The sequence below is a fragment of the Hesperophylax consimilis genome, chromosome 3 (genome assembly GCF_061612785.1).
Source record: "Hesperophylax consimilis isolate HC1 chromosome 3, BYU_Hcon_1.0, whole genome shotgun sequence".
NCBI classification, from domain to species: Eukaryota; Metazoa; Arthropoda; class Insecta; order Trichoptera; family Limnephilidae; genus Hesperophylax; species Hesperophylax consimilis.
This window is the reverse complement of record NC_142838.1, coordinates 28,021,390-28,044,758: the sequence shown is the minus strand read 5'-3', so window position 1 is coordinate 28,044,758 and position 23,369 is coordinate 28,021,390. Positions and strand designations below refer to the sequence as shown.

Sequence of the window (23,369 nt, the reverse complement as noted above, 5' to 3'; positions counted from 1 at the left end):
TAATAGCAATCACTGAATCGTGGCTGAAACCAAGTGTGCATAATTCAGAGCTATTTCCAGAAAATTATGTTGTCTTTCGTCGTGACCGCCTCACACGAGCCGGGGGTGTCGTCCTGGCTGTTCGTGCTGATTCTGTAACCCATGCTGAGAGGATTTCTTCAATGGACCTCCCCGACACTGAATCCCTGTGGGTGAAGCTATCCTTGAAATCTTCAACTGTTTTGGTATGTGTGATATATGTGCCACCTCGTTCTTCAACTTCGTTATACTACAACATGTTCGAAAAAATAGAAAGTAATTATAATCTTCTCAGTGACAAAAATATCTTAATATTAGGTGATTTGAACCTCCCTTTCTGTAACTCCAATATTGTGAACATGTTTAATTATTTTAAATGTGTCTACGGTTTGCAAGAATATAACTTGATATGTAATGATTATAATAACACTCTGGACATAGTTTTATGTAATGCCAAGGATCTTGTAAAGTGTGTTGAGAAATGTCATGACCCTATTACAAACGAGGACAAGCACCACCCTGCTTTGTCTATAAGTATTAGTGAGACTCACTCAGGTGTTTCAAATTCATGTCTAAACCCAAGTCCAATAGAAGTTCCCTCTTATCACGGAGCTAGAACCATAAACGCATGGAGATTCAACAAAGGAAATTTCCACTTATTATATGAATTGCTTTCTGAATGCTCATGGCATCCGGTCTGCCAAAATTCAACAGACATGAATGCATTATGTACAAATTTTCAGAGATGTGCAAAATGGGTACCCAAAACCATTTGAAATGCAAAATGGAAATGGGTCAAAATTTTTCCATTTGAAAATGCAAAATGGTTTGTAGAAAAGCATTTCAAATGTAAAATGCAAAATACCTATTTTCAAAATGCATTGAAAATGCAAAATGGTTTCTCAGGTCAAACAATTAAAATAATTATAGATTTTTTAAACAATTTTGTCATTTAATAATGGAAATCAATGTAGAACAAACATATTACATGATGGTAAATTCAAAAACACCACGACTACAGATTATGAAACCACAAAAAAATTGCGCGGGACTAATGTTGCCGACGTAAAAACATAGAAACTGCTATCTAACATTTAATATTACAGCGTCATGGCCCCATGTTCAGTATTTGAATCAGTATTTTTTGTAATGGTATCACTCAATTGCCAGGGCTCCTACCAGGGAGCAACTTGACAAATGTAAATTATCTCTCATAGCGATGTTGAGGACCGACTGATATTTGGGGCTTATGAAAAAAAGATGAGAGGAGATAGTAGGAAGAATGTTGCAAAAAAGCATTTAAAATGGAAAATGCATTTAGAAATGCATTTAAAATGCAAAATGCAAAATGGTTTTTAGAAAAGCATTTAAAATGCAAAATGGAAAATACCCATTTTGCATTTTGCATTTCCATTTGAAATGGATTTATTTGAAATAAAGCACATCTCTGCAAATTTTTACAATTCAATTTACAATATATTCGACAAGTGTATACCCATTTCCACACCTCGCACTACGGCACACAGAGTATATCCTAAGTGGTACACCAATAGTATTATTTCAAATATTAAAATTAAACATAATTTTCATAAGCAATGGAAAAAAACATGTAACAACTTGGATTATGCTAGTTTTTCAGCCTATCGCTCCATCATAAAACATGAAATCAGCGAAGCTTTTAAAAATCATTTAACTTCAATGGAAGAAAAATTATCTATCGATCCCAAACAGTTTTGGAAGTACATTAAGGATCTAAAAAAAATCCAACAACTCTTTTAAGTCTATGATTCTTGACGGAGAGGAATTGACTACTGATGATAAAATCGCTAATAGTTTTGCGACCTTTTTCTCATCTGTTTACAAAAATGTCCAACCAACTCTCAATATTGACTCTACCCTTCACACTGTACAGATTGGGCCCTCATTCGACCTGGTCAGTATTTCAGAAAAAGATGTTAAGGAGGCACTCTCAAATTTAAAGAAACCTCACTCCATCGGTCCTGACAATATTCCAACATTTATACTAAAGGGTTGTTCCGACCTTTTAATACCACCATTATGTCATCTCTTCAATGTTTGCCTAAAAAACGGGATTCTCCCAGACATCTGGAGATTAACTAAAATAACCCCTATATACAAGAAGGGAGACAAACGCGATATCCGGAATTATCGACCAGTTGCCGTTCTATGTTCCATCATGAAAATATTCGAGAAAATTCTACATAAATATATACTTAATCACGTTAATCCAATTCTTGATGACCGTCAATATGGTTTTAGACCCCAAATGTCAGTAACATCAAACCTCTTATGCATCTCAGATTTCTTATCACAAACTCTCGACAATCGGGGACAAGTGGATGTTGCTTATTTCGACCTGGAAAAAGCATTCGACAAGGTTGACATCGACATTCTTCTAAATAAACTAGCTACATTTGGTTTTTCCAAAAGACTACTCTGTTTTTTTGCTTCATATTTTCGAAATCGTAGACAGTTTGTTTATTATAAGGGTTCCAGTTCTTTGGAATTCATAGTTTTTTCTGGAGTTCCTCAGGGGTCTATCCTTGGACCACTTCTGTTTCTGATTTTTATCAACGATATTGGTTCAGTCATCACACATTCGCTGTATTTACTATTTGCAGATGACTTGAAACTATATCGCTCAATAAAAAACCATCTTGACTGTATTCTCCTTCAACGTGACATTGACTGCGTCTCAAACTGGGCCAAAATAAATGGCTTGAACTTCAGTACACCCAAGTGCAATATCGTCTCGTATACCAGATCAAAGAAACCGCATGTATTTGAATATACAATCAATGAAATTATTCTCCAACACCTAAACCAAATCAAAGATCTAGGAGTTATTTACGACAGCAAACTAACTTTTCACCAACACATCGATGATTTAATAAGCAGAGGATACAGGCTTCTCGGCTTCGTAATTAGAAACTCATATCCGTTTCGTAACACAAAAACACTGACGTTATTATATAACACACTAGTCCTAAGTGTACTTGAATCAAACTCGATCATCTGGGCTCCACATGAATTAACATACACTTTACGCATTGAAAGAGTCCATAAAAAATTTTTAAGGTTTTTATTCTCGCGGCTCTATGGACGTTACCCTTGGCTTTACCCATCGATTTATATATTAGGCATGACCAATTACCACTCCCTAGAGACACGTAGAGGTATTGCTTTGCTTGAATATTTTTTCCAACTAATAAACGGTCACTTATCTAATAATGAGATACTGGCCCAATTAAATTTTTTTGTACCAGAGTCTCACTCTCGAGGACGTCATCACAATCTTCTATATAGTAGAGCAAGCCGCACTAATTTATTAATGAACTCACCTGTGGGGAGAGCTACGTGCTTTTTGAATGCGGTAGATAAAAAATTAGATTTATTTTTTGTGTCCTATAGCGCATTTGCGAGATTTTTGGCATTGCATATACACTGCATAAATGGTACTATTATAACGTCTTAGGCTTTATTACCTGTAATTGTTATAAATAAATGTACAAATTATATATAAATAAATAAATAAATATACAAAAGTACAAATTATCCAAATATTATTGATTACAGTGATCACCTACCTTGGCATCTACTGGTTTTGACAAGGGGCGCCAAAATTTTCTAGAGCCACGCGCCGTTTGGCTCAGGGCCGTCCCTAAACATAGGCCCTGAGGGAAATTATTTTCCCCAAGGCCTCCTGTGTGGAGGTAATGTGTAAAATAATGCCCATATTCCAGTCACTGTAAATCGCATGTCGTATCCCCTTTAGCGGCTATTACATGTATTTTGAGACTTTTCTGCACAGCGGCCTGGAGCGCCTTGTGGTACCGTCGCTCCAAAGTGAAGTGTGGTTAGACCTAATATACTTTCATGCCTTCCCCTCAAGTAAACCTGTTTCTAGAGAAAATTGATTCAGTTGAATCTTTTGTTTCTAATTTTGTATGTGCTGATGAATCTGAGACCTGACATATTGATAATATTTGATAATATGACAATAATGACACCTGATAATATTTCAGCACTTCCCTTAATGTACCACGTGTAATAAATGAGTAAATAAACAAAAAAAAGTTTTATTATAACATAGATAAGTATTTCCAGGCCTCAAGAGTTGTAAGAGCCCTTCGAAGCTGTTTGCACTCATGCAAAGATATGCAAAATTTTTTACTTTTAAAACTTTCCTGCACGTAGCCTCTCAATACTAGTACATATACCCAATATTGTTTCTTTTGTGCATTTTTTCTATGTGTATAAGAGCACAAACTATCACTGCCTCTTCGAAATCTATTGACAGAATGAAAGGGTAACAGGTGGTGATAATACAAGTACTGTAGAATAGTAATAATACCTCCAACTCCTGAAATTTCTATAAAAACTATACTAGCGGCACGTGTTGTGAGACTTGGGTTACTTTCATACATTTTAATGGATTTTATGCTAAGCTACACCAGCACCTCTAGCGGCCAGAGTTGTCAGCCAAAACAAGTAAATACTGCCAATATTTAATTGGAGTTGGATGTATTATTAATTGTTTTGGGTCTGAGGAAAATAATAGTATAATTATAGGGAAAGTGAAAAAAAATAACAACAAAATAATAATTTGTTTCAGAGTTCACCAGAAACTTCAAGATTACATTATGATGTCAAATATATACCTGAAAAGAAGAAGAAAAAAGCAGAAGATGATAAAAAACCATTCTTAAATGTTTGTACTGATCCTTTATTCTGTGATACTGATGCATTAAAAAACAAAAACGAAGATACCGACAGTGACGCATTTGGGACATTCATTTCTAAGAAATTCAATAAAATTTCTAACCCTGAGCAAAGGATGTACGCAGAGGCATTAATCACAAAAATCGCAAACTACGCCATACTGAATAAATTAACAGAATTTACTGATGTCACAAATTAATAATAATTACTGATCTTGTCTTGTTGACTCAACTAGGTTACTGAAATCACTTTCATCCATAGTTTCAAATAAACATGTCTATGAGTCTACAGCACCACCTTATAATATATTTTTTCTAAATGATTTTATTATTATTATTTTTGCGACTGAATATTATGCACAATATATTTTAATTGTTACTGTTTTATGATTTCATGTTAATTTCGAGATTAGTTAAATTATCGACATAATTATAACTTGGCGTTGCTCGACTTTTTATAAATATATAAACCTTCGGGAAGAAATTCTCTAAATGAAAGTGAAAACCCTATCAAAATCCGTTGCGTAGTTTAGAAGAACTTAGCGCACAAACAGATAGACACGAATGGCGACATTGTTTTATACTACATATTTAGAGATTAGAGATACATTTAAAACACCATGTTTGATGGGTAGTAAATCCTAGTATATATTTAGATTCCGAACATTGTTCTCCTACCGGGGCGATACTTTCAGTATTCACATCTACCACTTTGAAACGTTATATTTAATTTCATGTACCTAACTATTTACTCATAATGGTCAATTTACCATTTACAAACATTATTAATTCAGTACATAAATATATACAAAAGCCATTATTATGGGAACACATGAACACATGGGGGGGGGAGCGGCCAAGGATCGATTTTTTTTGACATTATTGAAATAAGTTCCCTGGGGCAAATGTCATTTTTGTGAATGCTGTGAAAATAGTACACATTGAGGACACAGGACTCGAAAAATAATATATCAATTTTCCATAGGGCCCTGACATCGGCTAAGTGCTGAAATTGTACACGTTGAGAACAAAGGATTAGGATTTTTTTTACCGAGGATTTAATTAGAATAGGATTGAATGACGCCTTGCTGGGAATCTGACGCATTTGTCCACTCTACTACTAGACGGTTAAGCTGATATATTTTAAAGGCTTCCGTTTGAAACAATACTAAAACATTTTCATTGAAGAAAATACTAAAGGTTTGGTTTTAAAATATTGATGGAGCTTACTTTAAAAAAAATTCTGAATGGTGGTCTTTTAGGACAATACTGAGAGCATCTTCTACTCTTCAATGTCCCGCAAATTAACTATAATATATTATTTAAAACAAATTTATTGTGAAACAACACAAATTCATTAAATAAAATGTACTTACGCATGCCATGCGATTGCTAGTCGAGAGCCTTACCCCTCGACCATGGAGGGAATGAATTATAATATATTATTGAAAACTATATCCAAATTAATGAGAACCTTATGAATTTATTAGCATATACCAGGACTAAAAAAATATATTTCCAGATGCAGAACTAAATCTGTTACCGCATAGCTATGGAAGGCTATCGATGGTGGTTAGGTAAATAATTTATAAGAGGATTAAAATAAGCAATTAAGGCAGTACTGTTTTATTTTTTCAAAAGGTTCTTAATATTTTGTAATCTACGGATCTTACTAATAAGGTTTTCAAATGTCGCAGTTGTGATGAAGATTTATTGAACACAATAAAGTTCATCATAATATGAGTTTCTTAATAATCTTAGTAATTGTAGAGAAAAGTTGGATTTATGAGCCCAATAGGAATGGTTTAATCAACATAGGCATTTATTTAAATAATATCATAACAACACAAAACAATAATATTATGTACTACGAAAAATAAACAATCAATTTTTTGTTATGAATCGAAAGGTACAAGTTAAAATTTATAGTATCTTGACTCTCACAAAATGTTTATTATGATAAAAAGATATAGTTACAATTGAGGAAACAGGTGGAAGAACAACCTAACAGACAAAAGTGAGTTTTGAGATAATCGCTGTTAAAGTTTTTGAAGTGTTTTCTAAATACGTTTTGATTATTTGTTAAATAGCTTTGTTTGCTATTCCGCTAATAAAAATGAGGTTAAAAAGACATTTGCATATTGTCTTATTAATACAACCTTTTGAATGAGTTAATGTCTGAATGAGTCACTCTTCCGTCCGAAGAGTAAAAATGAGTGACGGTATGAATTTTCTTTACCAAACCAAGGGTTTATAAAAAAAATGTGTTCCCTATACATATTATTTTTCACCATACAACTGAATCAATTGATAAAGAATAAAATTTTATGAGCTGATACTGAAATGCTGACTTTTTATCGAATGGCAATCTGACAGATGAAAGTAAGGTAAGAATAGCGATAATGGCAGCAAGTGGGGATTGTTTATAGCTGCAACTTGAGAGGCATGTTAATATTCTTGAATGTAGGGGCATAAGTTGACAAAGTAGAGTGACTATATTTTGTGTGATGATAGTTAAGGCATGCAGAATACGAAATATGCATCGGATGGTTAAATGACTTAATGAACCTTAAGCCGTTCTTCCACCTGACTCCTCAATTTATCGAAGATAATGAAACATTTTTTGGTATAAGATAATTGGATTAGACAATCACATTCTTAACATTAAGTACAGCCAAAATAAAAGGTACAATGACTGAAAACTAACATAATGTCGACAAATAAGAAATACCGCCCTAGCGCCAAAAATCAAATTGTGCAGGAGAGACAAAAAACTTTTCAGAAGTGTCAACTATCCGTGGCATGTCAAAACTATTTTATAGCGAGGGAATTGGAGATAGGCGATATTTCATTAAAATAATAACCGATGTAGGTTGTCTGTTACCGCTTATTTGTTACTGTGCGCAATATCTAATGGTAGTTAACCGCTTCTGTGCCAAGAGCGAGTTAACTCGCATTCTTGGCCTGCTGTGCACAGCTACACTTCTACCTACTGGCATTTAAAAGGTTAAAGATGAGTAGGTTCTGCGTTTTGCCACAGGCCTCCGAGGAATTCTACCTTTTAAAAGAACTCGAGTTCTAGGAGTAGGTCCGAGATTCGAGTTTTTGGGTATAAACTGTATTATACACGGTTCCGGCTCTGAACTCGGTCCCAGACCAGGACTCGCACCAATGCGGGTCCGGGGCCGCTCACGGACTCGGTTCACATTCTCGGTGAGAAATATCGCTAGTGAGGCGAATGCGCAGGTGCTGAGAAGCTACGCTGTCAAGTGCTGGGTACATACGAAGAGGCATTCAGGTCTAAGTTCTCTGGGAGTAGTTGATTTGAAAAGGGAGTGGGGTCCTCTTCCCGCAAATGACTCGTGTTCAAGAACTCATGCCGGCTGAACCTACACACCAGTAGTGTAGTATTATGAACTAGTTCTATGAACTAAATCGAATTTCATAAAAAAGTGATTTTTAGACTGGATGTCGTTTAGGAGGTATTGTTTCTTTGTCGACGATAAATTAAACAAATAAAATATTTAGCATTAACCCTATCTGAACTTTGATAATACATATAATTTATACAATCACATTTTATGATACATGCGTGACTCATAATAATTGATTTAGCTAAAAGCTTAAAGTATATCACCATAATGGAAACAAGACCATTCAAAAATACCACAAATTAGAATTATTCCAAAGTATTTACAGACTTTGTCTCCCAGGGGGTAATCGATAACTTTACAATGTCGGATCGATAGGCGTATCTTCCAATGATTTTATACCAATTCGCAAAGCCCTACGTCAATACAATATTGACGAAATCCGTCATCTATGGTTAGTTAGTGATATTCTTGAGCATGGTCAAAATATGATTCCGGGAGTCGGTAGAAAAAAGCTGCTGCTTTTAGTGAGGCATCAAAGGTGTTGGATAAGCTGTCAATATTCACGACTTTTTGGATAAAGTCATTCATTATGCAAAATAACTGGCTAATTAATGAATGGAGGTGAATTTACTAAGCTCTTAGAATTGAAAGAAATCATATACACTATCCATGGACCATCGAGACGCGATCAATTGATTACGTTCCAACTTGGAGGGACAAAAGTTGTTAGTCATAACTCATAACTAAAGACCTCATGAACTAATTAACTCTATTTTTAATGTAAAAAAGTCCATGCGGACTGCCAATGTATATTAAGGTTCCATGATATTTCATCAAAATGAAAATTCAACACACCTTTAAAAAGTGATATACATTAAAAGTAATGAAACAAAAACTAGGTTTAATAGTTACGTAACCTAGTTTTTGTTTCATAACTTTTCATGACTTTATATCACTTTTTGTAGGTGTGTTGAATTGTCATTTTGATGAGATACCCGGTCACCGTAAATTAATTTTATTATTTGAATTCGACATTGTTAATTTTTATTTAGTATTTTTAACTTTTACGTAGCCGTCTGATGTTAATTCAGAGCATTAATTGCTAACAATGACGTTACTTCGTTGCAAAATCATCAGTAGTTCTGCCTATCGATCAGATATAGTAAACTTATCGATATATACTGGCAACACTGGAGGTATTTGACGTTCCGAAATGTCTAACGTCATACAGTTACACAAAAATATTAATAAATTGGGAATGTTGAATTGAAATACTAACCTAAATTTGCATTGGCAGCTGTTTTTACTTTTTGGCACTAAAAAGGGAGTTAATTAGTAAATGAGGTCATTATTCACATCTGAGTTAATTGGTCATAGAGATATTTAGCCATAATATGAGATATACGAAACAAGTATCTGAATTTCGTCCCTCGAAGTTTGAACAGATTTAATTGATTGCATAAATGACGTCTTTCAATCCTACGAGCTTCAATAATAAACAAGTTAGTAATTATGATTTAAGATTTTCACGGCCAGAAGAATTTTTGTTATTTGTTTTTGGGGTATTATGCCGTGTTGCGCTAACTCCTTCTTTAGCCAACGATTCAACAGATCTGATTAGTAAGCTCAAGAAAGTTAAGACTGAGGAAGGAGATATTCTGGTCAGCTTTGACGTCGTGTCACTTTTCACAAATGTGCCTCTAGAAGACTCCATGACAATGCTAAGGGAGATATATGAGGAAGACATTTGCAAACTTTTTGAACACTGCCTCAAAACGGGATACTTTGCGTTTCAGGGTGAACTATTTGAGCAATTGGAGGGAGTTGCGATGGGCAGTCCATTATCGCCAGTACTAGCCAACTTTTTTATGGAGAAGTTTGAAGAAGTGGCACTCGACACAGCTTCGGCTGTCCCTAAAGTATGGTGGCGCTACGTCGACGATGTCTTTGCCATTTGGCCTCATGGAACGGAGAAACTAAACGAATTCCTGGACCATCTTAATTCTCTCCACAGCAAAATTAAATTCACAATGGAACTGGAAAACGAAGATAAAATCCTGCCCTTTCTAGATGTGGAGGTGATGCAGAAACACGATGGTAGCCTAGGGCATACTGTATATAGGAAACCAACCCATACAAATCGGTACTTACACGCTGATTCGCACCACCACCCAGCGCAGAAGAGAGGACTTATCCATACATTGGTGACCCGAGCGACCAGAATATGTGAAGAACATAAAATCGGAGCGGAACTTACGAAGCTGACCGATGCACTGGAGCGTAACGGCTACCCAGCAAGTCAGACAAGGCAAATCATAAGAGCCAAATCTGCACCAAACGAAGACAGAATTGAACAAGAGTCGAAAGGCTGTGCCTTCCTGCCTTATGTGCACAATGTGACAGACAAAATTGCCAGGCTATTGAGAAAGGAAAATATCAAGACTGTCTTCGGAACAACAACAAAGATACAGGACTTACTGAGGTCTTCAAAGACTAAGTTTCCTCTGGAAACAGATGGAGTGTATAAACTCAGCTGTTCCGGATGTGACAAGGTCTATGTAGGCCAGACAGAGCGGACTATCTCCAAAAGGATTTCAGAACACTTCAGAGCTTGTAAACTCGGCCACCCTGACAAATCGGCAATTGCCGAGCATTTGATTGACACCGGGCATTACTTTGGATTTGTTCCTGAAATCCTGGGGAGACCGAAAACTTATAGAGCACGGCTGATTACGGAGGCCATTGAAATTCATAAAAATCCCGTAAACATTAATAGAGACGATGGAGCTAAGCTTAATAGTTCTTGGTATCCGGTAATTGACGGATACACCAGAGCTAAACGAAGAAAACCACTTAAACTATTAAAAAAAAAAAAAAAAAAAAATGATACGTTAATGTTAGCTCAGAGGGTTGGAGCTGGCAACACGGTATCACAACCTCATACATAAGCTCACATTTTAACACAACCTCAAATAACACATCTGCCCTGATGATGGACACTGCAATGCTGTCCGAAACGTTGGCTAAAGAAGGAGTTAGCGCAACACGGCATAATACCCCAAAAACAAATAACAAAAAAAAGTTAGTAATTTTGCATAAAGAATAATATTATTAAAAAAATTGCGTATATCAACAGTCAACCGAAATTTAACTGACAGCCAAGGAGCTGCGTTAAATTTGGCAGGCTTTTTTTTTGTCTATCATCGGTCGGAATTTCTTATCAGTCGTTGACCGTGCTCGCGATTATTGCTAACTGACCATAGATCACGAATTTGGTCGTATTGACATAGGGCTTTATAGATCGTCCGTGCTAGACATCCTGAAGCGCAAAACAAAGAAACGTATAGGTTGCACCATTAGAGTTGTATTAAACAACACACATTTAGGGTTATGTGTATCGGTGTATATATTATACACTTCCGACAGTCAGGGCCAGCCCTATGCCGGCGCAATTGGAGCACCCCACTCAGGGCGCCGACTTGCAAGGAGTAAAGGTGCTAATAATACCTAACACCTAATACAGCGCCCTTGAGGTTTTTACTAGCGTTAGGCGCCGTTTGGCTTAGGGCCAAACTTGCCGACAGTGATTTCCTTGCGAAAGTCACCGAGAAACATTTGAAAAGTTTTACTGTGTGTCTTTTTTTTTCAAAATCACAGTAACTTTCTTACCTGAAGTTGAGTAACAAGTTTAAACATTATTGTGCAAGCAATATTTCTGTGAGTACTGTGTTCTTATCAACTTATTGCGATACCTATAACATAGGATATTCGGTAAGTTTAGTTTAATGTAGGGTAGTGTGGGATCTTTGCAGTTCACTATTGCTGCCATGGGATGAGCTCCTGGCCTGGGCCATCATGTTCTCGACCCTCGTGGTGGTCTCCCGCACAACCCCCGAAAGGTCCGGCAGGTCCGGTAGGTCCATGGTGATGTGTGCCGACAATCTCTTGTACACGGAGCTGGTGTCCTTCTTGTTCTTCCTGGCCTCCTCGTACTTCAGCTGTTGCTTCAAGAAGATGGCGTTCTTGAGCATCTCTTGGATATTGGAAAAACTTTTGGCAGCGCCGTCCATTGATTTTACAGCACTGGAAATATTGTGATTTAAATTTCATTGTTTTTCATCAAATGAAAGACATTCCCGGTTTACGAAAAACCTGACAATAATTGAAAATCTCCTTCTACCATCATTATAAGTGAAAAATGTTGCTTGTGCATTGTTGGGGGATTTAGCCAGCCAATGAACATACGAAGCCTGAACGGGAACCCGTAGCATTTGCAAACTCACCCACTGACTGGTCAGAATTTATAAATAATAATAATACTTACAGGAAATAGAGGCAAGGTTAATATGCACTTTTAATAGAAAATAAACTTTTTATCAGTTAGAAAATAATGATAAGTAAGTATTTCAGTTTCCGGAAATGGAAAACAATGAATTTTAATAGTTATTTCATAAAAATAGATTTTTTACTTGGCGGCCATTGCTATTGATGTTATAGATTTTTTCTCGTCTTATTTAACTTAAAATAGGTTCTTAGTTTGGGTTTTTTTAAAATAAGCAAAAAAACAGCTTTGAAAAACAATTTTAATATTATTTTGTAAAAACATGGCGTGAAGAAAAGATGTCAAATTAACCATTTTTTTAAAGAAATAGCTATTAAAACTGAAATATTTACTATTCATTGTTATGTAACTGACCCGCAGTGTTTTTAAAATTAAAAGTGCGTATTAAGTATGTCCCTACTTTCTGTATATTTAAAATATTTACTTTGTATCAAAATAACAATGAACAGATACCATATTTTATTTTTGGAAGAATCTAATGAGTAAAACCCTTAAATTGTAATATTTAATTATTGAAGACAATATTAGCGATTCTTAAACGAAAATTTGAAACAGCAAAATCTGAAAAAGATACGGTGACCGTATCTTTTTCAATCGCTAATATTGTCTTCAATAATTAGATATTATATTTATCAGACAACTTTCAGAAGATTGGGTGCCGTTCTTCATTGAATTTAAAATAATTATGCCACTGTACTACTCTACTAAACACTGACCTTGTGTAAACAGGACATATGGGCATACTCATTAATAACTTTGTGAGAAGTCTTACTTACAATATATGCTTACCTTACTGCATATTCCACGTCGTAACATCTCCCCTGTAGTTCATGATGAAGCTTTGTTACTTCTAATCTACGCTCCACCATGGGGGGCAGAGCCTTCCTTACATGTTCCTGCAATCTGTAGAAAGCTAAGGATGGTTCGTTAGCAACTATATGCATGTTTTCGGAGATGCGTTCTGTTGCTGTAAATAAAATAACTTTGATTATTTCCAACAATTTAACTAATTATATCCACGAATGAAGTCAATAAAGACACATAAGATTAAATCGTAAAAATAAAATAACATGGCACGTTAGAAGTGTAAACATGAAAGGGGTCTAATTTTTATTTACCTTTCTTCACTTTCAATTCCAAGTCTGGATCTCCCGTATAAACGACCGACATTTTTGTGTGGTGGTTTCTAAATCGATATGACTAAATTATTATTAATAATGCCGAAAAGATTCTTCGCATTTATTATCGAGCGGCCGAAGTACCAAAGGGAACCAAATCATAAATATAAACCACTCAACCAATACTAATATTGCTTTGCTAATGTCATTTTGACATTTGACTTTTGACTAGAGATAGCGAGATTCTTGCACCGGTGACTTTTTTCTGAGGAGCCGGTTATTTTCAGAATTTTTAAAAATAAAAAATGACAAACTTTTACCTACGATTACTATTCATAGGCATTTCTTTGAATAACGCTTTATATATAATAACCGATGAGAGAAATTTTGAGAAAAATATAACCATTTCTTCAAAATTTTCAAAGTTATTGCTTTCTTGTAATTTTTTTCTTTCATGTTTTGTTAATAAAATTCCCCAAGGAACCTTTTTTCTAAAATAGCCGATTCCCCAGAAAAAAGAGCGACGTTTCCAGTGACAGAAAAGGAATCGGTTCCTTGTAAACGGCACAGGAATATATTTTTCTACACTCTACAACCGACCGAATCAAGAGTTTTTTTAATGTATTTTGAAGCTCCAGACCAGAGGTGGTTGCCGAATTCAACAGTGGGGAGCACTTGCGATTTAAAAAGGGTCAAAAGTTTTCAACTAACAAAAATCGCACCTTGAATAAATTTTATTGGTTACGATATCGCCACCAGTCAGTAGTTGTGTACTATTAGCCCATCGTCCCACGGGTCGGTAAGCAATCAACATAAACCGAATGACGAGAAAATCAAGTTCGCTATATTGAGGTAACGGTCTGCAGCGCAGTTTAGTTTGAATTTTTTCTGCACAGTCTTACATCATTTTGTAAATGTGCGCCCTTGAGGTGATTTTGCACAAAAACGGCACTATACAAATCATTCATACAAATATTATTATAATGAGTGCTTACCGACCCGTGGGACGAGGGGCTCAAAATGGGCTCAAAGTATTTGCGGATCGTGTACAATACGCCCAGCTTCTGAAAGGCTAATTTGACTCTGGCTTCGATGCTTCGATGGAGCAAACAGAAAACTAACAATGAAAAAAGTGAATCAAAAAAATAATTTTGATGTACATCAAAAATAAAGTCAGAATCTAAAAAACGAACGCAGATTCACTATGAAAATGTAAGTTCTTCTTTTTAAATAATATTCGCTCAAATTCAGAAGCCATAAAATTAAAAAAAAACATACAAATTTAAAATCAACCTGTCAGACATCAGATACTTCATTATTCAAAATTTCAAAATATTATCACCAGCAATCAGCAGTAGAATCACTAATCAGTATTGGCAACTATTGGATTTACAGTATTATAACTAAACTTTATCTACACTTTTTACGTATGTATTTGATATCAATATACTGTTTCTAATTCTTATCGTTAGGGTGACAATTTTATTTACAGAATTGACTAAAGAAGCGGTCGTTTTTAAGATAAGTAAGCAAATGAAAAGAGATTATTAAGAAACAGATGTATGTTATCGTTATTTGTACCCCGGACAGCCCGGACATTGCCCCAGTAATAAAAATCAGTCAGACGAATTCTTCCGACTAAATTTACACTCGCGTTTTGTCTGGGTTTATAAGGCAATAAAAATGGTATCGGTCGTTGAATAATAACTTTGTTTAATGTTTTAAATGTTGTAACAACTTTTATTGTAATGAATGTCTATTGAATTACTAGTCTTTAAAATTAATTAGAACATTAACATTGTGTTTTCTAGGAAAGAGAAGATTGTAGAACCAACTGGATGAGTTCGTTACCAGGAGGCTTGAAGCTGTTGCTGCCCTTTCGCATGCTGTTGCGTTTATACGCAGTATGTATTCTAGTATGGGACATTTCCTGGCTCACACTGTATTCGGTGGTGTCTATTGCAAAGGCCGGACTCGAGGTTATAAAACCCTCTCCTCAAAAACCTGTGGCGGGTGAAATTGTTATGGTAAGTAATATTGATAATAATATTTGGACAATTTGTATAGCGCCGTTTTTGACCAAAATCACCTCAAGGGCGCTGTACAAATATATATTATACATTTCTACAATGATCTAAGAATTTGCTAAAATAATGAGTCTTTCCATTCCTTTTATTCAAATTGTGATGTAATGGGGGAAGTGCAACGACAAACTTTATTAGATTTTCAAATATAAAGTTTCTTGTAAATTTCCCTTTGTCTCTCCCATGAGCTTTCTGTCGATTTTCGTAGTTAACTAGCATTAATGTACACTTTTGCTCCAGCTAATAGTTGAATGGAACGGACTTGTGATGGGTGATTTTTTGTTTTATTGAATTTTGGTTATAAATTTATTTTATTTTATATCTTGTCTTATTAACCTGTTAACCGGGCGGGACGTATAAATACGTCAAACGTAAACAGTATCGGGTACGGGTAGGACGTATGAATACGTCCTTGAAATATATGTTGCGCCCTGGAACGAGTGGGACTTATATTTCCGAGCACATCACACGGAAATTGAGTTTTTAATTTTTACATATTTTAATTTTTTAAACTCAATGTTTCTCTTTTATCTGTGTGCTTTCATTTATTGTTCTGTAATTATAACCTTTTTTATATTTTTTTCTAATCTTTATAATTGTTTGTAAATATTCTATTTTTTTAATTCGATGTTTTCTCTTTTTTTGATGCATAAATAAAAATAAAAAAATAAAAAAATATGAAATTACGTCCACCGGGCGTGACGTATTGATACGTCCTAGTGAAGGAGTTTGCGCCCGTTATATGCTGCGTAATTCAAAACTGAACTCCCCGGTTAACAGGTTAAAGGAGAAAACCTGTAATTGGTTTTATTTTTCGGTATATTTAATAAATTTAAAAAAAACTTTGTTAATTGTAACATTCCTCTTCCAGGTGATTGGCGCTTGTCGTGGGGTCGGCAAAGAGACCGTCAAGCAGATGGCAGCCCTGGGCGCATCGGTGATCTGCGTAGACATCAACTCGGCTCTGAACGAGTCTACGGCCCTGGAGGCCCAGCGGCTGATGCCCCCGCGCACCGGCAAGGTGTGGTTCTTCACGTGCGACGTCACCAAGCAGGAGGACGTCAAGCGTATGGCCGCCACCATCAAGAAGGAGGTGGGAGACGTCACCATGCTGTTCCACTGCTGCGGCATCCCGAGCCCGAGGTCTCTGCTCAATGAACCCTCCTCGGATATCTATCAGGCTATGGATCTCACTCTCACTTCACATTTCTGGGTAAGATACTTTGATTATTTTTATTTAATCTACTGAAATGTCCCCGGAGGGACGAGTCCACTCTTTCAGAGCGCTTCTCCGCCACCACATGGGCAGCTTATGGCGCAGATTACACCAATCATATAACACCATCATCACTGGCATGATTGCCTGGATGGAGTTCCACCCTCCGGAATATCCTCCATAAACGGTTGCTCACACACTTTGTGTTTATCTTTTCTGGAATAAATTCTTATTTTTATTATTTATACACTTTGCAGTATTTTTTTTTGTAAAACATTATTTGGTAATGTGAGACTCGTTGGGCGCTTACTGCTTACATATAATAATACGGGCAGTAATATAAAATTAAGACAATATGTATATAATTATTGAAACGATTGTGTATACATAATATTTGCACTATGTAGGTATATTTTTTTTATTCTTTTAAGATATATTTTCTTGTAAGATTGCTTTTTTTATTCTTTTAAGATATATTTTCTGTAATATTGCCTTTCTTGTTCTTTTCCAATGCCTTACTTTGTTTGTGAAATGTTTTCATTTTTTTGTGTCGAGTGTAAGATCGTTTAATGTTTTTATTGCCTAGTATTTGTTCAAAGCTTGTGCTTTTTGACGGAGTTTTCATGTTTTGTATGTACGCTCGTCTAACTGGTCTATTAATGTTAGTTTGTGGTTGTTGAAATTTAGTTTTTTCGTCAAATATGTACTTGGTCATCTAGTACGTCAAACATGTTGAATATGTGTTCAGTGTCAGTCATTCTTATGTTTTTAAAGTGTGGATAACTTTTAAGATATTTTTCTGTATAATTTCCATATGACCAATAGCTGAGTTTGTTGCTATAATTATTCAATAATAGTTTACTACAATTTTGCGCTGGTGCCCGTGTTCTATTTGTAATGTTTTTTTTTTCTTTAGCTTCTAGATGCATTCCTGCCTGCTATGAAGAAGAGGAACCATGGCCACATTGTGGCTCTGACCTCGGTGGCGGGCCTCAGCGGCCAGAAGGGCCAGCTTCCCCTCAGCACGTCGCAGATCGCTGTCCAGGGCCTGGCAGAGTCCGTCATGGAGGAACTTCGCCTCTCCAAGAACAGTAATGTTCATGTCACCATCGTGCACGTTTATCCGTTCATTATTAGTGCGGAACTTGCTTCAGATATTAGATTGAGGTATGAACCGCTTTTTTTAAAGAATATATCACCATATGAAAGTAATATTAACGTAACACGTAAACTGACTAGGAATGTATAATTATTATATTTTTTTATTGTTATTGTGTTTCATTTTAAAGCTTTATTTCATGATTTTTTTTCGATCTACATATATCTGGGTTCCATAGCTCCCATCATAGAATAAAAAATAACACAAGAGGTGCCTTGTGGGCGTGCTTCATGATCCCAATAATTGCCTAATAGAGGCTTAAATTTCCAATGCAAAACTGTGTTTCACCATGATTACGAAATTCAAATAGAGAGTAAGAGAGACATACAGCATGCTAAATGGTCTAGAACCACAAGGTACTAAGTCAGTGGCGTAATTGTTTCTGTTCAAATTTGTATGGAAGGCACTTCTAGTTTTCTTTTACATTCCATGGCTCTCATGAGTTCTGTGCAACATTGCCTTACAAGAAACAATATTTTTTTTTAATTCATTCTTTTCGATTTATTACAAGAGTATCGCTTTCATGTGACAATTTTATGTATCTTCATAATATATACCATGCTGATGCTAATCATAAAGAGTAAAAGTTAAAAACAACAACTTTCCAGAAGAGCAATTTCAAATCTATAAACTTCGATTACTTTTATTTGGTGATAAAGTAACAAATGCCAATTTTTAACTGAAATATAATTTTAACATTTTTTATTTTGATACTACATGAAGATTTTGTCCCAGAGATTGAAAAAATTATATAATTTAAATTTTCATTTTTTTTTACTTACATTCTTTATACCTAGCATGATAGATATTATTCTTATTAATTTATTCAATAATTGAATTCACTTCAAAGAGTGCATAATTCGATGGATTTATTATGTGCAAAAATGGTTGAAATCCTTTTAAATCCAAATGATCTCATCAAAATAATACACAATCCCACATTGCGTAAAAATATTTTTTGTTGATTGTGTTATAGCAGATATACTGATTTGTTGATTGTGTTATAGCAGATATACTGTATCTCATAAGGTATAGCCAGCGTTAGCAATGTAAATGCAGGAAAATATATTTTTTACGACTTGATTATAAAACATCGACTCTTCTCAGCATTCTAAATAATAGTGAAAACCCTATCAAAATCCGTTGCGTATTTTAGAAGAACTAAGCGCACAAACAGACAATGCAGAGAGCGACTTTGTTTTGTAATATTTAAAGATTATATCTAATCTCTGTAGTTGAGAGGGATGATCTTTGGTCTCTTAATTCCTGGGCTTTCCGATTTGCACATTATTTATCTCTAATCTAGGATATCTTTGTACTGGAAAAATCAATTGAATTGAAGACAAACGATGATGCATTTAGATAATTTTAACACCAAATTTTATCATGTTCCCTATCAATTTGGCTTAATGTTAAATTTCTCATGGTACAAAGGTGATAAATCAATATCAGTTTTATCTCTGTAAACTCTTCCATTCAGATAAATTAATACTCATTATTGCTCAGGTCAATGATTACACACATTTTGAAATTAACATTAACAATAGGTTTACATTTTGGCTGAAAGCAACCCGAGCATAATCTGCAAAGTATTTTTCGATCAGGGGTTTCGGCTACCCTCCACTATCGGCATACTACAAGGCCATACTCCATGAGCCACAAACTGACAGACTCGACGGATCTCGCTAATATCGGATAAACAATATATTCAAATCTGCCAAATTTCTACAACACAACAGCGTGCTTCGAAACGAAACCACCACAGATATCCACTCGGCCAGTACGCAGCTATCAAAATTCAGAGTTTTTCATTGGATAGTAACCTGATGACGTTTCAGACATTACCGTGTCTTTTTTTCGGTTTCTCTTTTTGATCGGAGTTATACCCCCTGTACTAAAACTACGAAATCGAAAACAATTGATGTACTGTTTGCTTGCCACTTGAGATCTCTACAGCAGGTCTATATACTGTTATATTATTGATTAATACCTATTCGTGAATCATACCATTTATGTAACAATAATAATTTGAATTCTGCTTAACCACTCGGAACATTAGAACGTCAAAAGACGTAAATATGATAATAGCGGTCAAGACATTAGTACGTCTTTTCACGTAAACGCGCGAGATTTTACAAAAATCGATTTATTTCCATCACTAGTATACGGATTGCCATGATTTAAAAAACAGAGTATCGATAATGAATAACGCTACGCGTCTGCATTCAAGAATATCTATGGAATTTCGAGGTGCATTATCTAAGTCGATTGGACTTGTCATCTTGTTCGTTCATAATTTATTGCGTTTTTAAATAATTTATTAAAAATATTTTAGTTTGGACGGTTACTATTTTGAGGTGACTAATAGTTTTTAATTATATTTCTTCAATATATAAAGTGTTATTTCTTTATGATACTCAGAAAATAGTACATTCTTCACAGCTTTGAAATAATGGTCAGCGATTTTTACATATTTTTGACGTTTTCAGAAAATGTATATTTAGAAACGCAAATATTTACGTATAACAAAACAATACGATAGTGAATTTCATAATCTTTCCAAAACATTTTTTAGAATGAGGCTACGTTTCCCAAAGCGTGAGTTATGAAGCTTTTAACAAAACTCGTGAATAACACAAAAATTTTCGCGTTTTGACAGTTCGCAAAGGAACACAAAGTAAATAAAAGTCCTTTTCTGAGAGGTTAAAAAATCGATTAATTTTAATCTATGAATTTTGTTTCCCATTTCAGAATCCCAAGCTATTTCGGCACCATAGAAGCAGGTGCTGCAGCCAAATCTATCATCGAAGCCGTCCGGAGAAACTACGTCCAGGTGTCCATCCCGCGTCACCTTCTGCTCATCGGCCACTTGCTCCGGATCCTGCCTCGTCAGGCCACCGTCATGATGAGGGAAATGCTCGACACTGGAGTTGACTTCGGATGATCTTTCTGCCAATTAAATTGTGATAATTTCCTTATATTTTTCTACACATTTCTAATCAATTTCTTATTTCTTTTACTGAATTGCTATTTTATTTTATAGTAAAGGTGTCAATAACCTATTTTATTTTTTTACTTTTATACTATATCAGATCTTTCTCAAATCTGTTGATCTCTCAGCATGTCTGAATGTGTCAGAAATTCTAGCAATTGAGTAGGTCTGTACTATCTTTGAGATTTGGACTTAGGCCAATCTTCTACCTCTACCTTTCCGTGTCTTGTTTTTGATAGATTTATAATTATTCATACGGAATAAGTATTATTTCATCACATAGTCCACAACATGATAAAACCAGAATATGTATTTATTTTTTTATTAAGTGAAAATCAATTTAGTCAAATCATTTACTTTAAGAGAAAAGAAAACATTAACTGTAAGCTTATTGTGATGATTATATTTACATCATTTAAAAGAAAACACTGACATAGTTGTAAAATCGCATTTTGCAGAGTACTTATTGATAATCTCAATATGGGAACTAAATCATATTTAGCCAATAATTATTACTGTTTATGAGAATAGTATATATTATGTTACTTAGTTGTAATTCCTTCTAATGAGGAGTATATTGTTAATGAAAATCTTTCTTCGCCCTAGTCATATTAAATTTGGCCACTTTTGAGAGAGACACCAAATATTTACACCAATAATTTTTTACGGGCTTTTTTACTTCATGTCAAATAATAAATTACTTAGATGGTTTGTCGATGGTTGCGTTGCTGTAATTACAGTTGGGGACCACTAAGTATTGTTGATGTTTTGTACATAATACATATCATCAATGGTTTTTTCTTATTTACAAAATCTGATTTTATTTTTACCAAAGCTTCAATACTGTTGTAAATAGCATTTCAAGATGATGACTTAGGCGATGATGAATCTATACCAACAATAAATTAAATTAAGCTAAATAATGACTGATTAATGAAACACTAAATGTGCACATCTTTTAAAATTATTTATGTAATAGAAATATATCTGTAAATTGTATTTTTTAAATATTATAATATAATATAAGGTTAAATATTTATCAGTATGCTCCCAAAAAAATAGTGTTACGAAGAGAAATTATTTTTGTACAATAAATTTATTCATTTACCTCACAATTTTTATTTTAAACCTTTATAATAAGTGCGATATCCCAGGGTTAGATTTGAATTCCTCAAATTCTCTCCACTGGCTCGTGTTCCTCATCAGGCCTTCCACACAGGAAGGTGAAGTCGGATTCACCATAAAATGTATTAACAAAAAGCCATCGATAGTAAAAATTGTCCCAAAAAACTAGACCTAAGTAGCCGAAAATGCCGGACCAAATGCCCAGACGTGACTAAAATCTACTACCAGAATACTCGAGGACTTCGTACAAAACTACACGAACTAAAAACAACAGTACCTTTACATGGACACGATATATTTATCCTTACCGAAACATGGCTCGTCCCAGAAATAAAATCTCCAGAACTTGGTTTTACAAACCACGAGATATTTCGGCGTGACAGAAATTCAAAATCTAGTTCTAAATCCAGAGGAGGTGGAGTTCTGATAGCAAAAAAGGAAAATTTATTAGCGAAAAAACTAAACACGTAAAATACTTCATTGGAACAATTATTTGTAAAAATTGTTACCCCCATGGAAAAAATCATCATTGGAACTATATACATACTGCCAAACTCCGACATTCAAACTTACAAGAAACATTGTGAAGACATTTAATTCCTTATGTCAAAAAATCCTACGTCGAAAATAATTATCATCGGCGATTATAATCTTCCAAATTTGAAATGGAACTCCAGTGACAGTGGCCATATTACTAATGAATCTTCTAATGACCCAGCATGTAAAGTGATAGATATGATCAACTATTTAAATCTACACCAATATAATTTTGTATACCATGAATGTGATCGCCTTCTAGATCTAGCCCTTTCAAACTGTTCTAAACTATGTGTTGAAATGTCAAACGATCAGCTTGTACCGGTAGATAATCATTGTCCTCCCTTACACATTGTAGTAAATATTGTAAAGGGCGCAATTTCCCTGTGAGAGGTCCATTGCAAAAAGGGTGCCTTAGTACATATCGGCGTTAGCTCAGGTGGTAGAGGTTGAGATCATGATCATCAGGCGTCAGGTCAGCTACGGCTTTTACACGGGGAACTGATTGCCAAACAAACCACTTCGAATTCGTCAAAGGAAACGCATTAATGGGGTATGATAGTATATTCACAAAGCACAATTACAAACAGATACACAAATGAGATGGGTCATTTACATCCTAAATATTCCTAGCGTTTCGTTAGGAACAATCTCTCTTGATA

General features: G+C 34.9%; 2 protein-coding genes across 5 annotated transcripts in view; one reads left to right on the top strand and one right to left on the bottom strand.

Moving 5' to 3' along the window:
- The window catches only part of LOC149425219 (epidermal retinol dehydrogenase 2-like), a 37,612-nt gene extending 15,522 nt beyond the window's left edge, over positions 1-22,090 (top strand). For 2 of the 4 annotated variants that reach the window (XM_089650077.1, XM_089650074.1), the window contains 5 exons: positions 4,655-4,750; positions 15,406-15,621; positions 16,550-16,891; positions 17,811-18,061; positions 20,805-22,090. In XM_089650077.1, coding sequence (XP_089506203.1) covers positions 4,655-4,750; positions 15,406-15,621; positions 16,550-16,891; positions 17,811-18,061; positions 20,805-20,997 — 1,098 coding nt within the window. In that variant the 3' untranslated portion in view covers positions 20,998-22,090. Of the gene's footprint in view, positions 1-4,654; positions 4,751-14,886; positions 15,022-15,130; positions 15,281-15,405; positions 15,622-16,549; positions 16,892-17,810; positions 18,062-20,804 lie in introns of those variants that run through there. The other 2 variants (XM_089650091.1, XM_089650084.1) reach the window with 2 other exon arrangements.
- Positions 11,092-13,803, bottom strand: LOC149425220 (BLOC-1-related complex subunit 8 homolog). The gene is made up of 3 exons (XM_089650101.1): positions 13,595-13,803; positions 13,266-13,443; positions 11,092-12,217 (listed from the first exon to the last, which is right to left on the bottom strand). The coding sequence occupies exons 1-3, from the start codon at positions 13,644-13,646 to the stop codon at positions 11,917-11,919; spliced, it is 531 nt and encodes a 176-aa protein (XP_089506227.1). The 5' UTR covers positions 13,647-13,803; the 3' UTR covers positions 11,092-11,916.
- Positions 22,091-23,369: the final 1,279 nt, after the last annotated feature.

Excerpts from the sequence above, each read along its gene's own strand:
- LOC149425220 (XM_089650101.1), bottom strand. The coding sequence starts at position 13,646 with ATGTCGGTCGTTTATACGGGAGATCCAGACTTGGAATTGAAAGTGAAG. Across the intron at positions 13,444-13,594 it reads GGAATTGAAAGTGAAGAAAG|CAACAGAACGCATCTCCGAA; the intron begins GTAAATAAAAAT and ends TTTTATTTACAG. Across the intron at positions 12,218-13,265 it reads GACGTGGAATATGCAGTAAG|TGCTGTAAAATCAATGGACG; the intron begins GTAAGCATATAT and ends CAATATTTCCAG.